Source organism: Penicillium antarcticum (genome assembly GCF_028974205.1).
Source record: "Penicillium antarcticum strain IBT 31339 chromosome Unknown utg000005l_segment0_segment0, whole genome shotgun sequence".
Taxonomy (NCBI): domain Eukaryota; kingdom Fungi; phylum Ascomycota; class Eurotiomycetes; order Eurotiales; family Aspergillaceae; genus Penicillium; species Penicillium antarcticum.
Window position 1 is genome coordinate 1,254,624 of NW_026695303.1, and position 17,586 is coordinate 1,272,209.

General features: G+C 48.9%; 5 protein-coding genes across 5 annotated transcripts; 2 read left to right on the plus strand and 3 right to left on the minus strand.

The window, feature by feature from the left end:
* Positions 1 to 635: 635 nt before the first annotated feature.
* N7508_005114 (uncharacterized protein) lies at positions 636 to 5,181 on the plus strand (the record flags this gene model as incomplete). The annotated part of the gene is made up of 3 exons (XM_058463180.1): positions 636 to 1,289; positions 1,349 to 3,675; positions 3,732 to 5,181. 3 exons carry the CDS (start codon positions 636 to 638, stop codon positions 5,179 to 5,181), a joined length of 4,431 nt encoding a protein of 1,476 aa, XP_058319658.1.
* Positions 5,182 to 5,964: 783 nt separating this feature from the next.
* Positions 5,965 to 6,345, minus strand: N7508_005115 (uncharacterized protein; the record flags this gene model as incomplete). Its single annotated transcript, XM_058463181.1, has 1 exon — positions 5,965 to 6,345. One exon carries the CDS (start codon positions 6,343 to 6,345, stop codon positions 5,965 to 5,967), a length of 381 nt encoding a protein of 126 aa, XP_058319659.1.
* Positions 6,346 to 8,944: 2,599 nt separating this feature from the next.
* Positions 8,945 to 9,982, minus strand: N7508_005116 (uncharacterized protein; the record flags this gene model as incomplete). Its single annotated transcript, XM_058463182.1, has 2 exons — positions 8,945 to 9,754; positions 9,824 to 9,982. 2 exons carry the CDS (start codon positions 9,980 to 9,982, stop codon positions 8,945 to 8,947), a joined length of 969 nt encoding a protein of 322 aa, XP_058319660.1.
* Positions 9,983 to 11,868: 1,886 nt separating this feature from the next.
* On the plus strand, positions 11,869 to 13,548 carry N7508_005117 (uncharacterized protein; the record flags this gene model as incomplete). Its single annotated transcript, XM_058463183.1, has 3 exons — positions 11,869 to 11,976; positions 12,853 to 13,309; positions 13,382 to 13,548. 3 exons carry the CDS (start codon positions 11,869 to 11,871, stop codon positions 13,546 to 13,548), a joined length of 732 nt encoding a protein of 243 aa, XP_058319661.1.
* Positions 13,549 to 14,270: 722 nt separating this feature from the next.
* Positions 14,271 to 17,412, minus strand: chsA (chitin synthase I; the record flags this gene model as incomplete). The annotated part of the gene is made up of 5 exons (XM_058463184.1): positions 14,271 to 14,285; positions 14,355 to 14,870; positions 14,927 to 16,957; positions 17,017 to 17,195; positions 17,388 to 17,412. 5 exons carry the CDS (start codon positions 17,410 to 17,412, stop codon positions 14,271 to 14,273), a joined length of 2,766 nt encoding a protein of 921 aa, XP_058319662.1.
* Between the last annotated feature and the right edge of the window lie 174 nt (positions 17,413 to 17,586).

Below are 17,586 nucleotides of genomic sequence, written 5' to 3' on the forward strand. Positions count from 1 at the left end.
TTCGACCGAACTTTCAACCGAGTGACAGTACATAATGATGAACAAAAAAAAATCGGACATCAGAAACAAACTAAAAGCCTGTGAATGTGTGAACCCCCATTAAATAAAAACAAAGACTGGAGTGACGGAATTAGAATTGTGACGCACGGGAGGATCCTCGCAAGCCCTCGCAAGCTATTGCGAGCTAAAGTCAAGCCGGGCGATCATGGCCCCGGCATTACAGATCTGGGGCTTATGCAGACATAAGTCTCGGAACCTTGGCATTTCGCCCGGTCGGGATCGGGAGCCGCTGAGTCAGCGGGTCGAATTGGCTCACGGGCCGAGACTTAATTTTTGCGTTGGACCGTTAAGAGATTTACCACATGTCGGGCCTTAACTAGGTCCGATACGAGAGGTGATGAATCATTGATCCACCATGTCAGGCTGAGTCCAATAATCGTTAATAGTTGATTTGCATCCGTTCTCCGGACCCACATATACAAAGGGGGAGCGGACATTCCGAAACGGCCAGACCAATATGCGAACAGACATTTAAATATTGTTTCTACCCCCCCTTAGATCGGGATTTAAATCTTTAGTTTCAAACTTGATCTCTCTTCACAACCCTCCTCTAGCTTATATCCCACTGCGCCATCATGGCGTCGGATACGAGCTCTTTCGAGCTGAAGGAAAAACATGAGGGATCTCCACCCAACACCGGCGATCACTCTATCGAGACAGAGGACAATCCTATGACCCTTATCGATGAAGTTGATGTAGAGACCCTCACGAAAATCGCCACACAACGATCTCGCCGCCAATCAACCTGGGGAGGCGACACATTAACCGCCCTTGCCCAAGAAGACTCTTCCCTCGATCCTCAATCCGGGAACTTTGATTTGCGGAAGTGGCTCAAGCTTGCTTTCAAGGATATCAGCCGCGATGGCCCACAGGGACACACCTCGGACGTCATTTTCAAGGACCTCAATGTATACGGATCTGGTGCTGCATTGCAATACCAAGACACAGTTTCATCAACATTGACTGCTCCACTGCGCTTGCCCCAGCTTTTCCGTGGCAACAAGTCACCCCAAAGGCGAATTTTGAAAGACTTCAATGGTCTGATGAAGAGTGGCGAGCTGTTGCTCGTCCTGGGCCGTCCTGGTGCTGGTTGCAGTACCCTCCTGAAGTCCCTTACCGGAGAGCTGCACGGTCTGCAGAAGGATTCCGAGAGCGTGATTCACTACAATGGAATTCCCCAGTCGCGCATGGTCCAGGAATTCAAGGGTGAACTGGTATACAACCAAGAGGTAACACATGCCCCACAGTTCCACTTTTTGGGAATATCAGCTAATGCAAGTCACTATAGGTTGACCGACACTTCCCCCATCTAACCGTTGGTCAAACGTTAGAATTCGCCGCCTCAACCAGAACTCCCGCTCATCGATTTGAGGGCATGTCCCGAGCTGAACACGCCCGTTATGTCGCCCAGATTACAATGGCAGTCTTCGGACTCTCCCACACCTACAACACACGTGTCGGAGACGATTTCATCCGTGGCGTCTCTGGTGGAGAGCGCAAGCGTGTTAGTATTGCAGAGATGGCTGTTGCCCATGCCCCAATTGCGGCTTGGGATAATTCCACCCGAGGATTGGACTCAGCCACCGCATTGAAGTTTGTCGAGGCTCTGCGCCTGTCTTCTGATATCACCGGCTCAACTCACGCAGTCGCTGCTTATCAAGCCAGTCAGAGCATCTACGATGTCTTTGATAAGGTGATTGTCCTATATGAAGGCCACCAGGTCTACTTCGGAACCGCTTCAGGTGCCAAGTCATACTTCGAGGAACAGGGTTGGGATTGCCCGACTCGTCAAACCACTGGAGACTTCCTCACCTCAGTGACGAACCCCCAAGAGCGCAAGGCCAAGCCTGGCATGGAAAACCGTGTACCCCGCACCCCTGAAGAGTTCGAGGCCGCATGGCTTAAGTCTCCTCAATACAAGCAACTGCAGGACCAGATCGCCGATTATGAGTCGGAGAATCCTGTGGCTCATGATGCGCCTGCCGCTACTCAACTCCAGGATCGCAAGCGTGGTGCTCAGGCCAACCACACTCGGCCTAAGTCTCCATACCTTATCAGTATTCCCATGCAGATCAAGCTCAACACCACTCGCGCGTATCAACGACTTTGGAACGATGCCGCCTCGACTGTCTCCGTCATTGTGACTAATATTATTATGGCTCTCATTATTGGTTCTGTCTTCTACGGGACAACAGATGCAACTGCTGGCTTCACGTCAAAGGGTGCAACCTTGTTCTTTGCCGTCCTTCTCAACGCCCTCACAGCCATGTCCGAAATCAACAGTCTTTACTCCCAACGCCCTATCGTCGAAAAGCACAATTCATTCGCCTTTTATCATCCCGCCACGGAAGCCATTGCCGGCGTTCTAAGTGACATTCCAGTCAAATTTGCTCTGGCTGTTGTGTTCAACATCATTCTATACTTCCTGGCTGGTCTGAAGCGCGATGCCGGCAACTTCTTCCTCTACTTCCTTATTACCTTCGTCATCACTTTTGTCATGAGTGCAGTCTTCCGTACACTGGCAGCTGTCACCAAAACGATTTCGCAGGCAATGGGTCTGGCAGGAGTCATGATTCTTGCTTTGGTTGTCTACACCGGTTTCGTACTCCCAGTTCCATCCATGCACCCATGGTTCGAGTGGATCCATTACCTCAACCCCATCTACTACGCCTTCGAGATCCTGATCGCAAACGAATTCCACGGTCGCGAGTTCCCTTGCTCGTCCTTCGTCCCCTCCTACGCCGACTTGTCGGGTAGCTCGTTCAGTTGCTCGGCTGCTGGCTCGGAGCCCGGCAGGTTGACCGTCAATGGTGATCGCTACATCCAGCTGAACTATGACTACAGCTACAGTCATGTCTGGCGAAACTTTGGTATCCTGATCGCGTTCCTAGTTGGCTTCATGCTTATCTATTTCGTTGCTTGCGAGTTGAACTCTGCCACCACAAGCACCGCCGAGGCTCTTGTCTTCCGCCGTGGCCACGAACCTCCCAGCTTGCAAAATCACGGATCTGATGTGGAAAACTCCAAGGAAGGAGTAGTTGCCGAGCGTACTACGACCTCTGATGACAAGGGCATGGGCGCCATTCAGCCCCAGACTGACGTCTTCACCTGGCGCGATGTGTCCTACGATATCGAGATCAAGGGTGAACCCCGCCGACTTTTGGATAATGTTTCTGGATGGGTCAAGCCCGGAACTCTGACTGCCCTTATGGGTGTCAGTGGTGCCGGTAAGACCACTTTGCTCGATGTCTTGGCTCACCGGACTTCCATGGGTGTCATTACTGGTGACATGTTCGTCAATGGTAACGGACTCGACGACAGTTTCCAGCGCAAGACTGGCTATGTCCAGCAGCAAGATCTTCACCTTGATACTGCTACTGTTCGTGAATCACTTCGTTTCAGTGCTATGCTGCGCCAGCCTGCTTCTGTCTCTATCCAGGAGAAGCATGACTACGTTGAGGACGTCATCCGCATGTTGAAGATGGAGGAGTTCGCCGAGGCCATTGTTGGTGTTCCCGGTGAGGGTTTGAACGTCGAGCAGCGCAAGCTGTTGACTATTGGTGTTGAATTGGCCGCGAAGCCCAAGCTGCTTCTCTTCTTGGATGAGCCTACCAGGTGAGTATTCTTATTTTACTTCCTCTCAATTTGCCAGTAACTAACGTTTTCTTCAGTGGTCTTGACTCTCAAAGCTCTTGGGCTATTTGTTCCTTCCTTCGCAAGCTTGCTGAGCACGGTCAGGCCGTTCTCTGTACCATCCATCAACCCAGTGCCATGCTATTCCAGCAATTCGATCAGCTCCTGTTCCTTGCCCGTGGTGGTAAGACTGTCTACTTCGGTCCCGTTGGCGAAAACTCCAGCACCATGCTTGACTACTTTGAGTCGAAGGGCGCACGCAAGTGTGCCGACGATGAGAACCCAGCTGAGTACATGCTGGGTATCGTGAACGCTGGCAAGAACCCCCAGGGCGAAGACTGGTTCGACGTGTGGAAGCAGAGCGACGAAAGCAAGGGAGTTCAAACCGAGCTTAACCGCATCCACGAGGAAAAGAAGGGCAAGACTGGTTCTTCCGAGGAGGACTCTGCCAACAGCCACTCTGAGTTTGCCATGCCTTTCTGGTTCCAGCTCTACCTCGTCACCTACCGCGTCTTCCAGCAATATTGGCGCATGCCCTCTTATGTCCTGGCCAAATGGGGTCTGGGTATCGCCTCCGGTCTCTTCATCGGATTCTCCTTCTACCAAGCGAAGACTTCCCTACAGGGAATGCAGACAATCATCTATTCACTCTTCATGATCTGTACCATCTTCTCATCCCTAGCCCAACAGATCATGCCAGTATTCGTGACACAGCGATCCCTCTACGAAGGCCGCGAACGCCCCAGCAAATCCTACTCCTGGAAAGCCTTCTTGGTCGCCAACATGGTAGTCGAAATCCCTTACATGATCGTGATGGGTGTGCTCACCTACGCCTGCTACTTCTACGCCGTCGTCGGAATCCCCGACTCAGCAACCCAAGGCACAGTCCTCCTCTTCTGCATCGTTTTCTTCATCTACGCCAGCACATTCACCCATATGGTCATCGCGGGTCTCCCCGACGAACAAACAGCCAGCGCAGTCGTCGTCCTCCTCTTCGCCATGTCCCTCACTTTCTGTGGTGTCATGCAGCCCCCCGATGCATTCCCCGGCTTCTGGATCTTCATGTACCGCGTCTCGCCCTTCACCTACTGGGTCGGCGGTATGGCCGGTGCCCAGCTCCACAATCGCCAGGTCGTCTGCTCAGCCGCTGAGACATCCACTTTCAGTCCGCCTTCTGGTCAGACTTGCATTCAGTATATGCAGAAGTATATCAACGTCGCTGGTGGACAATTGCTCAACCCTGATTCCACCAGTGAGTGCAATTACTGCTCGCTTACCGTTGCCGATCAGTACCTGTCTACCTCGGGTATTTACTACTCCCAGAGGTGGCGCAACTTCGGTATCATGTGGGCATTCATTGCTTTCAATGTTTTCATGGCTGTTGTCATGTACTACCTTGTTCGTGTCAAGCGCTGGAATTCGGCTGATATGAAGGCTTCCTTCTCGAAGCTCATTCCTGGCAAGAAGGCTAAAGGTAGTAGTAACTAAGGCTGGTACTCTCTTCTTCCATTTTTCTACATATCTTTGTTAATACCTTTTTTATTTATTTTTTTGGCTTCTTGGTGTTTGGGGTGTTTTCCTTGAAGCGATTTCATCGTCCTTTTTGTTTGCATTGTCATTCACATACTACTCTACATGCGTATATAGATACAATATTGGATAATTATAGACTACATATAACAGGTATTACCAGAGAGCCCTTCTTACTTTCCTATGTTAGAATCTATAATATAGCCATAGCCTATAGATCTTTTACATCTTGTCAGGATGTGTTTGCCTGAGAATTCAGGTAGTATTTGTTTGTTTGCCGCGGCCGTTTTCAGTACCTATTGAATCTGCGTTTTTCTCATCGCGATTCATCATCCCTTCGGATCCCGACAAACCTTTCTTTTCTCGCCACATTAAAAATATTAGCTTCTCAGATGCAAAATAGCAGTATGGCCCTAACCAAAACGTCGGGACATATGTCGAACATTTGGTTCAGAAAATAGTAAAAACATACCAATACTACTCGGAACGAACAAGATTCTTACAAGGATCTGAAACGATGAACAAAGTCTCAAGATCTACCATAAAAAAATTTCTGGAGAAGAAACCAGTCCAAAGACTAAAATTCTCATTATGATGTAGTGTAACTTTTAAGTTACTGGAAAAGAATATCCAGCGTCACCCATGGGGCAAAAATCGAGTAGTAACAGACCCATGAATTAAAGCAAAGGCACGCTATGTGGCCCACGAAAAAAGAATCCCAAAAATGCAGAAGAAGTATTTTCAAGGCCAGAGCAACTCATGGCCCTCAGCCTTGAAACGCGAGACCATGTATCCAGGCTTGCAATTCGCCTCCCAGTCCTCATCGAACCCGTTGTCCGGGTTGTGGGGGTTCAGCGAGCCCTTGCGCGGCGCAAGCATCGAGACACCGCGAGGAACTTCCTCTAGACCGGGTGAATCGGCTTTACTGGCGCCACAGGGGCATGTGGATGTTGTGTACGCTCCGGGTGTTGTGCAGGGGCAGGGACCCAGGGAGCGATTGCAGGGGACGCACTTGTAGTGTGCAGAGCTGTTGCGGCCTGAGCCTGTTGAGACGCGGACGCCGGGCAGTCCGCATTGTTCGCACTTCCAGGCGGAGGTGTGGTTGTTTGATGTGATGGTCATTCTGATGGAGGGTTGAGTCTGGGTCATTGACTATAAGATATTGTTAGAACAGATGTTTGATGGATACGACAGAGGGGTATCATCATCACTTACACTCTGGAATATGTAGAATGGAATTGGAACTGAAGGAACAAGGGTACCGGTGATAGATAGTAGAATAGGCTGAATGTATACTCGGTTCTTAAGTCCGGGGTAAGGCTCTTTATAAGAATTTGCGGGGGAAGGCCGTAGATCATTATGACGCTATGTGTACCATATTTTCACCATATTTTCATCCCTTCGAAATTGAATTTTTCATCCCTGGTTCCATTGTGAAAGGGGCAACCGGTAACCCCGGATCGGTGGCATCACGTAAAATCACGTAAAAGGTGGAGATCTAGAATCCCAACTTTGATCGTAAACGGAAGTCACGACTGAATCGGGTAAGGACTTCCCCGATGCAAACCGGGCTGTTAGGTAATATCGCGCAAGTCACTTGACCGACAGGGAATACTTTACGTTTCTGTTAGTTAATCCGTTGCTATTTTCAGCCATTTGCGGTGGAAGCAAACTCGAGTGCAGATGATGTGCTCCCGTGATGAGGCATTTGTCTGTGGGGTTCCCCCGCATTCTACTAGTCTCTCCAACTTTGAGTATACCTCATTCTACAGGAAGTAGTTACCGCTACTTCTAACTACTGTCTAGCTATATCAACTACTCTCACTATTGTCAAATTCGCCTCTTGAAGTAAAGATCTATTATTAGCGAACCCATGATCAGGAACACAGCATGTGGCAAAACGTACTAAATCAAAAAAAAAAAAAAGAAAAAAAAAAGCGAACAATCTAACAGCAAACCAAGAACCAACGACGATCAAATGATCAAGCACAAGTGCCTGAAACCACTCGGCATCCTCTCGGCGCGCAATTGCGTCGCTCGGCGCCACGATGAAAAGACTTCGCATCAATTGCATCATTTCAAGGTGGGTCTGTGTCTCCACACCTTCGCCTTCCATCCTATCCCAACGCTTTTCTCGAATGATGGGGTGATCCGGCTTAGTGAGAGGACAGGTCGATGACTACACTCGCAACCTCGACCGCCCACGTGGGTATCCTGTTTCTGGTCTAGAATTTTGGTCTGTGGTTGATCGTATGTATGTGCTGATTGGTTGCGAAGTCCGAACCTCCGTGATTGATCAGTTTATTGTTACTTCTTACTGTGCAGGGCTGAGAGGTATTTGCTCAGGTGATTCGTGATGAATTTTACTCGTGGCGTTGAATGACTCGGCTAACAACAGCGGCCATAGCTTTGTATTGTATAGTTTCAGTGCCACTGGTGGATTATTGGGTCTCGAAGCGAGTACTCCGTTTCATTCATTGACTTTGCTCTGACGTGGCCTCTATAATTTTATCACTTTTCGCTTATTTTGAGTGCCTCGGGTGAAATCAATCAAAGGGGTGAAATTATCATTTCAAGGTGGGCATGTGATAAAGACAGATAAAAAAAGGGGTTATCCGAGTCCGAAGATCTTGCAGGATCCTTGGTTCCAATGGTCCTTGTTTTTTGTTACAATCCCCCTATATCTATATACTCCATTCAAAAGGTATGGATTACAACTAACACATAGACCGCCTCGGCAGGTGACAGAACGCAGGAATAGCAAACAACAATCTCACGGCATAGATCACTGCCAATGAGTTAGGAATAGACGTATAGACCATTGATAGCACTGTGACCTTTTCGGGGAAATAATAAATCTCTGTGCGTAACGATTGGAGACAACCGCTTGAAATTTTCAAGGCCGGTAATTGAATGCAAACCGATTGTCCCGTAAAATATTATCTATTAACTGTGTTAAGTTAATTATCTGTCGTTGCGACAGTATGTTCAGCAGTAGGGGTGCACCTCTTTCCCATTTGACTCCACGGCAAGTTTTTCCAGAAGACTTTTCCTGAACATATTTCGTGCAAATGCCATCAAGGATGTTATACTAACCACCGTCCACAGTTGCTTGGCCAAGTAGCAAGTAGTAATAGCACCCTGTTTTTACCAGTGCTATTTTGGGACTAGTTAGCTATACATGCTTTATGAGTGATATTCTCCTAAGGTATTCCCTTGCCGAGGTATCAGATATCCAGAAAAGGCTGATCAAAAGGACAGCCAAACGTTATTAGAATGAAACAGCAGCCGCAAAACTAATATGTGGCAATTCTGGTTCGTGTAAGAAACCCGGTTGTATCGGAAGCAATTTACATGATGTTTAGTTGGCTTAAACTGGTGTGATTGAAGGTGACTTGCCCCAAAGGTAAAAAATTAGACGAGGAATTAAGTCAAATAGATTGCCCAGATTTCTTCATTTAGGCCATTGGGGATTGCATTACAAGGATGTCGTACTCTTGCGTCTGAAGAACTGGAGTGTAAATTTGCCATCTCCAAACTACCAAGTCTTCACCAAAGAAGGGAGGGTATTCGTGTACCCTAGATGATATGCCTACCAGATCTGAAGTTGGCTAGTCAAGGATACCGAATCTCTGGCTGATGTTTGAATTGACCTAGAAGGAAAAGAAAATGCCAAGAAAAGCCCGGAACTAACCGATATCAATGATCAAATCTAATCAATCTATGCCAACCAAGTCTGAATCGCAGCCTTGAAAGTCTCCTGCAACCACGCTTCCTCGAATCTCAACGGAGCATCAAGCCCATGCTCCCCCTCCTTAACAGTAAAAATAACCTTCTCATCCCCAAACACCTCGCGGGCACGCTTAACAAACTTCTCTACATCCCCGACAGGAACAACACTATCCTGTCGTCCATGAATAATAGTTATACCACCCCGCGGAATGGTTGTCCCCTCCTGCTCAATCTTAACACCAGGGAACCTAAACTCTCTTCCTAATTCCTCAACACCCCGCTCATAAAGCTGTCCCAGAGTCCCATAACTAATAGCGCCAAGCATAAAGCCCAGCCGTTCCTGCTCAGTAATAGATGACTCAACAGTGCCGGGAACAACAACATCCAACGTCTCCTTCACAACACTCTCCGGAACCATCATACCAAACGGCCCCTTAGCTCTCGGCTTGGTGAATGCCGCGGAACACGGATCAACCAACGGATACGCAGCCGTGCAAGAGCGAATCCCAGCCGGGTGCGCGAGTGCAAGATTCAAACTGATCAGCCCACCAGCTGACTCGCCGAAACTCAATACACGGGAGAGATCAGCGGAAGTCGGTGTCGAGTGCGCGGCGAGGATGTTTGTCAGAGACGGGCTCTGCACCCAGGTCCAGAAGTCTTCGATGTCGCTGCAGATTTCGCTGCTTGTTGAACCCGGTAGAAGGCGGTAATTTGGGCTGATTATTATGGCATTCTCTTGGAGGGCCAGATCTGAGAGCCACCAAGGCCAGAAGTCCATGTAGAGGGAGTCGCCCATTACCTGGATTTTGGTTTATTAGTACAGGGTACCGTATGGCTTTGGATCGGACGTTTGTGATGGGTTTCGTACCAAGCCGCCACCGTGGAAGCGGAGGATGACGGGTCTCTTGCCGTCCAATGGCTTTTTGGGGATGAGAATGTCTGTTCTGATTTCATGGTCTCCCACTTTCTTGAAGGTTGTTTGAATAAGGTCCAGGCCGACGAGCTTGGGGTGGGATTCGATTGACATTGTTGCTGTTGTGACACGGAGGGATATATTGGAAGAAGGTAATGGGTAAACTAAATGCTTTGGGCGTGTAGGTAAGGTGTAGATGCAGCTGCAGGGGTAGTGATACGATTAAGCTGGTGTGGGAGATAGACTTCGATCTTGGGTCTCGGATGCGGATGCGGATTTATGATCAGAACATAAGCAGTTCGGTAGTAGAGCCGGTATTACCAAGATGGAATGGTTTCTGTAGATAATGGGATTCCTATGGTATTTATGCCGGGCCTCGGTGCTCTCTTGATAACTTAATTCCGATTAATCCAGAGGTTTTCTCGGCTTCCGAGTAATATCGCCGTGGTAAATAGAGGATATTGCGAGCCACACTAGACTTCAAAAAGCTTGGCTCTTCATGCAGCTCTCACTTTGGGTCGGGCTCTGTCCAATCATCTTCCGAGATGTTAGGCGCAGGGCGTAAAGGCGCTGGACACAGATACTATCGCGCTAGCCTATTCGGGTATGTGAGATGCTCGACCAACCAACAATCCGATTATCAGCCACATCTCTTTTTCACTTTGTGACTTCTTTTGTAATAGATGCAGTTTAGTGAAAGTCTTCTGACAGACTTTGGTTCCGACGCACAGACAGGGTTCATGTGATCCATGGTCGCCGATAGGATGGACATACAATATCAAATGGGGATGGCTCGATAGCAGTCTGGTTGTGCAGACAGGTCGAAATCTTAGTAGAAGAAACACCACAACTCTCAAGACTGTGCTGTGGCACCGGCGGCTGTCTATCGCGTACTGAATCTGATATTACTTGATAATGGAAAAACTGATGGGCAAATCGAAAGATTCTGTATGATGATGACCTTGCAGACTATCTAGCGGCAGCAAAATGACTGTCTCAGGTTCCATTCGCTACAAGAATACCCACTACAATATTATATTTCAGCCATAAATTGAGGCGCCTCAGTATTGTGAGATCCGAAGCTATAATAACAAGCATTACTATAGAAAGACCGGACTGTATCTGGTCTGTGTAAGGTTCAACACATGCAAGTTACCTAGGTTATGATGCTGTACTCTGTGACTTTGGCGCCGGATGAGACATGCTGTAATGCGGGCATGGCATCAGCCAAGGCGAGGTTGGAAATCCCGTCCCGCTTGAAGCTAGGCTTGACTACAATTGTATGTGTAATATGCTGATGGCATCTCGAGAGTCAGAGTCTGTCGAATGTATCTAGCCTATCTGGCTGTCTACACGGTGCATAAGAACTGGATGTCGCCCAGGGGAGCTGCACCGTGCACGATGCGATGGCTGTAATAAGCAGCAGTGTCCCAAGTTAATTGTAGATTGACAGTAGCTACCATTCCAGAACGAGGAGAGGCCGAGATGAGCGTGCCGTATTCTCACCAGCGAGAGGGCCTCGAGATACTAAGCAGAGCACGAGGGCGTCATCAACTTACGTGAATTTTTGATCGGTGTTACATTAAACTGGATTGGGCCTGATGCTACAGTAGAAAGGCGGATGGTTTGGCAGTGAATGGGCATGCATCTGTCTCACACATGCAAGTGAGCTTTAGCCGGCGGAGGTCGATGAGAAGCTGAATACCCTCACCAAGGGCATTGTGGAACAATGCCGAGTTTCGCCTATTGAGGAACAAATGTTGCATGAGATAACAATGGCTCTGTTGAAGAACAATAGTAATCAATCGGCCAGTGAGGACTCGTCGTCCCTGTCATGTTTGCATCGTCCCGATTAGGAAATGACATTTGGTATAAAAGCAATCCTTCCACCCCAACTTCTCTTTCTCTTCCTTTCTCTTCCTTTCTCTTTACACCAAGCTCACCGCGGTCGAACATTTTCTTTCTTTCTTGAGGAGTCGACACCAGACTCACCTGGAACGATGAAGGGGGATGACAACTTGACAGGATCTTCGACACATCACCACGCAAGATCATCACACGTCAACAACAAACGTGGGCTCGTGGGCAATTTCAGTGGTCGGTCAGAGGTACTTCTGCACGGGCGACCGTTTGAGGAGGTTGGGAATGAAAGCTCTCCGGAGGGTGCTCGGCGGGGACACCGTGGGTTCAGTTCTTAAACTCCTTACCTGAACTTAAGCAACAAAAATTCGGATCGGGTGACTCTGGCAAGCTGACTCGGCACTCTGATGTGGGCGTGGGCTCGTTTTTATTTTCCTCCTTTCTCCTATGATGATTCAGTTTTAGATGATGTGCGAATGACCCTTCGGGTGATTCCTAGGTGATTCAGCACATCCATCGAACGCGCCGACACCCTTCAGGATGGCCTGGTCCGCTGGATTGAAGGATCGGGTTCGACCACTGTTCTGAGGTCCCCCGTCTTCATTGGCGGGGCTTTCAAAGGAGCTGGGGGACGAGGGGGATTTTTTTCAGTTTTCTTCTGTGATGATTCAGTTTTAGATGGTGCTTCCATCTAACATGCCCACTCCTTCGTGATTGCCTCCAAGCTTGATCGGAGATTTCGGTTGAAACACTGATCTGAGTTGAATCTCTTTTACCTTTCATCTTGCACTTTTTCTGTTCCGCATCCCTTGGCCAGGTTGATTTTCCCTTGTGTGTTGACATTGCAGACGTCAACAAAAGAACGTCGCATCCACGGATCCGCCACACAGATCCGGAAACCTTATCTCACCTCGCACGGACCATACCTCAACGGCACTGCAACACCACACTCAATTGACTTTGCCTCAAGGTATACCACGACATGGATCCAGACACTAGTATCCCGACCGAGCCCGCCCCCTCCGTATTCAGCTACGTGCTGTCCTTCCTCCTGGTCGGCGTCGCATGGGGCTTCACAACCCCCCTTTATCCGGCGCGCCGCGGCAGACTTCAACGCACGACAGGAGAAGCAAGCCAACAACTCCGACTCCTCAGAGCGCGGCAGATCACGCACACATGACTCGCCACAAACCGGTTTCACGGATGCAGGTGAGGAGCAGGAGCTGCTTTCTCGAGGAGAGTTGGACGGGGACAAAGATGGAGAGGAAGATGGAGTGCGGAGACGCAGTACGAGTCAGAACGACCAATCCCGCAAGCCGCAGGGAACTGTCGTAGGTCAGCAGGGTGATGAAGCTCAAAGCTCAAGCCGCGCTACTGGACTGAGAGAGGAGGCTGACGATGATGATCTACCCACACCCGCTTGGAGACGCGAATCCGGCCCAAGGCAGTCCTGGTTGCGCACGAAAGTTGTTTCGATTTTCTGGACTGTTGTCAACATGCTTCGCACTCCAGCGTACGCGATTCCGTTGATCATCAATCTGACTGGAAGCATTTGGTTCTTCCTTCTTGTTGGGAAGCATGGTATGTCGCTCCTTGCAAGCTGTCGCTGCTGTCTCCGAGACTTGGTTTGCTAAAGATATTGATTTATAACAGAGCTTTCTCTTACTGTCCCGCTTGCGAACTCGAGTGCCTTCTTGTTTACTGTGCTTGGAGAGTGGTATGTGGAGCGCAAGGTGATTGCGAAGGAGACTTGGTTGGGCATGGGCTTGGTGCTTGGGGGTATTGCATTGTGTGTTCATTCGAAGAACCAGGCTTCCTGATTCTGTACACTTTCATCCTGTGGTTGATCTTATTCGCCAAACTATGGATATCTATTATTGCGTTCGACATACATGTACTTGGCGAAACATATTTTGGTCCGATTTGAATCAAATTATCCATGGCCACCTCATCCTGCGTCCGGAGTACATCCCATAGAGGTTATCAACACATCTGGCTCTTGTATCCCAATCTTATTTAAAATGCTCACTTAGTTTCCCCTCTCAAGCTACTTAAACTACTTAAGTCTCTACTGCCTAGGACTAGAACATTCAGTTCATAGGGCATCTCATATTCATCTATCGCCAACAACAAAACTGGCAGAAAAATAACATATCTACAAGATAAAGTACACAAATTCCCATACCAAGAAAAAAAAAACAAACCACAAGAAACCAAACACATCGCGATAACATATCATTCCACTCGTTCCACATATCAAAACGGAACGAGAACAGTATATCGCGGGGAGGTCATCACATATTACATTTGTCCCATTTCCATCTCCATTTCCATTTGCATTTTCAGATCCATGTTACAGACCAGACCGGGCCAGCCGTGGTCATGGATTCCAAAATCCAAAATCCAAAATCCAACTTTCCAACTTTGATAAATGTAAATATGAATCAAACGCGGTGGATATATGAAAACATTGCAAAGTATTGTATTTGCTGTAAAGCGCAGGGAAGAGCAGAAAACAATCGTTATGTTGAAGATCGCTCAATCAAACACCACGGAACTGGAGGAGAAGTTAGCACTTGAAACGGTAATGGTCGAGAAAAAGAAAGGAGAAAGGGGAAAGACTCACCATCCGAACAACCAGATACCACATCGCACCGATAAACTTGAACATCGATAGTCCAGCAACACTCCACAAGACAACCTCCATGTAAATCATGGAACGCTCACTCTGGGTGGCATCTTCGCTGTCACTAGAGCTCGTTGAGTCATCAAAGGTTTCCAGACCGGCCGCACTCAAGACAACGGCGCCAAGGGCAAAGTTGCAGAACACCCAGGCAAGGACAACAGCACTACGGAAACCCTTGTAGTAATCGGCCTGCTTCTCTTCTTCGGAGATAACCTGAACCTCTTTGGGCGGCTTCATGGCGAACTTGGCGACTTCAGCTTCGTATTGTGCGTTCAAGTCACCGTCGTCCTGGGGGATGTTGACGTCGACCTTGCCGCCGGGCTTGAGGTGGGCTGAGGGCAATTTCTCGGCCTTGTCGTCTCCCTTTGTACCCCAGGTGATGTCGTGGGTGTTACAGAAGGCGTAGATGTTGAGAACGTTGATGTAGGTCGGGGTGAGTAGGATATATTGGATGAACTGAGAGAGATTAGCGATGTGGTCAAGGATGAAATGGGAATTGACTAGAGACTTACACTGGTGAACATGTGCCACGGGTCCAGGAAAATGAAGGACGCGATGAACCACATCACATAGGTTGACCCAAGTGAAACGATAATCGAAAAGAACGTCTTGTTCGTAAACAGCTCTGAAACAGTGAAGCTATTCGACGCAACCTCTGTCTGAATAGATTTCACAGTAACGAAGACGGCAGCAAATGCAAGATAAATCATAATAACGATCCAGAAGTAAACCATGGTCATATAGAACTTATTTGATCCACCAGGTCGATTACCGAGAGCCAGAACGAAACACGTCACGAGAGTTGCCAAGTAAAGCCATTCGAAAACGATACCAAGAACCTTACCAGCAGTACCTAGTAGATCATCGGATCCGAGGTATGTTGTCAAGATGTGGAAGACCAAGAAGAAGTTACCAATACCGAACCAAGCAAAGATCATCGCAATAGTTTGGTAGATGAACTCAATCATCAACATGAACTTTCGCATGAAACTGTGGTCACTGCGGAAAATTTGGTAGAAGTGGGCAATAGCGTAGACGGCAGCGAAGAAACTACCATTTAGCCAACGACGACGTTGCAAGATGAACTCGGCCATACGATCAGGGACATCAGTCTCTCCGGTTGAGGACTTGACGTACTGGAGGAGCCATCTGCACTTACGCTTGGAGACGATTTCGAAGCAAAGAATACGATCCTCGGCGAGGTACATATTGGCTGTGAAGATACCGGCATTGGCACCGTGCATCTTCTCGCCCAGGAAATAACGCTCCAGAGGACCTTGACCGTTTTTGTCGTTCTGCAAAGCGACAAAGCGGTAAGCAGAGAACGCACCGGGCAACACAGTAATGAAACCGAAGGAAGACTCCAGCGGCTTATCAAGAATGTTGCTCAGCTTGTATTCGAAGTTTTGACCGGCGACCAGAGGGTTTAGCAATTTCTTGCCATGGGACAACATGACCTTGATTTCACCACAAGCACCACCGCACATGGGCTCGACATCAAAGGCCTTCCACAGGTGGTAGATGGAGTCTCTGCCGGGCTTGGTACCCGCATCGAGAAGGACACAAATGTTGGGATCCAAGACGCGACCAAAGGCTTGGAAGAACCATCTGTGAGAGTTAATCTTTTTCTGATTCTTTTCCTTCAAACAGAAGATCATCTGCACAGGAGGTCCCGATCTAGGCTTGAGATGCACCTGGGTGCCCTTGACTTCCAACCCGACTTGGGTGGTGTATTCGTAAATATGGGCTGTGACATCCTTGCCATTGACCTGCTGCTTGGCAATTCCATCCTGATACACACCCAGACCCGCTAGAACAGCGCGTGTTCGTGGGTTAATCTTAGCACGACCGTCACTGATAACACAGACCACGATTTTCTTCCAGGCGTCCTTGCCCCAGGTTTTGCTACTTGTGCGCGAGCACATGTGATCAATGTTCTTGAAAACACCGGACATGGTTCGCGCAAACAGGAAATCGTCTTCGTTGTACATGGTCACAACAATAAACAACTCAGTATGACGAGGCTTTGCGAAAAGCTTCTGGCGCAATGTAAACCGTTCCTCGAAGAAATCAGCAGGGTCGCAAGTGGCAGCCGAGTATCGCATATGCGTGAACTCGTCACGGCCAGGAGGCTCTGCGTGCGGAACTTGACTGAGCAATTTCGGAGCAATAGGGCAATCAAGCACGAGGTTGCCGTTGAACAGCTGGACTTCCTTCACAGTCTTCCAGCGGCGGATGGGTTGAGGGCTCGGTGTTGGTTGGATCTCCTCGTTGAACTCATCAGTGTACGGGTCCGGCCCAAATGGATTGTCGTTCGGGTGAAGCATGGGCTCTTGTGTATCATCGAATGGGGTGTGGCCTCCCTCTGGATACTGGCCAAGGTCATAATCGTCATGGGGAGTCTGCGTAGGCTCATAAGGTTGGGTATAGTAAGCATCGTGGTGGGCTTCGGGATTCACTGAGTACTCATGACCGGGGTAAGGACGGTGTGCATCGTAGGCATCGTGGTGGCCATAAGAGTTGTAAACGTTCTCGACTGAATACTGTTCGGGGAAGACGACTGTCAGTTCCAGCCAGGCACCAATCATTGCGCGAGACTCACAGTCGGTTGTTCAGCTAAACGATCACTGGAGGGCATAGGCAGGTGTGCCGGGGGGACATATGGGTTGTCTGATAGCTGGTAGCCATCCAGCGGTCGCGCCGGCGAGGGAGTGCGATTAGTGTAGCTAGTGACGTGGGAAGGATTTAGCATGGGCGAGCGGTGCTCATCCCCAAACGGATCTGGGTGCGACATTTGTCAGTTCTGAGGCTGTAAAAGCTCAACAGGGGATTGAATCGCAAGAGCTTGATTGCGCGACTTCAACATGTAATCAATGACCAGCACTAATTTGAGACGAGTGTCGGGTGGACAAAGCATGCGCAAGCAGTACGGGGAGAAAGAGGATCCAACAGAGCCCTAAGACAAGCACTAACCTTCTCCGACACGATTGTAGGCCATGGTGGGCTAGCGAGCCTCGGGATTGAGTGCAGTGAAATTATGCTACCCCGACGTTCTTTGCAGGGGCTTTGGAGATTGCGCCAGGAGCGCCAAGTGGAATCTTGAGCGTCTCAGCAAGAGATATGACTAGTCCGACTTGACGGACGTGAACTCTCGGCGCTGTTTCAGGTAGGG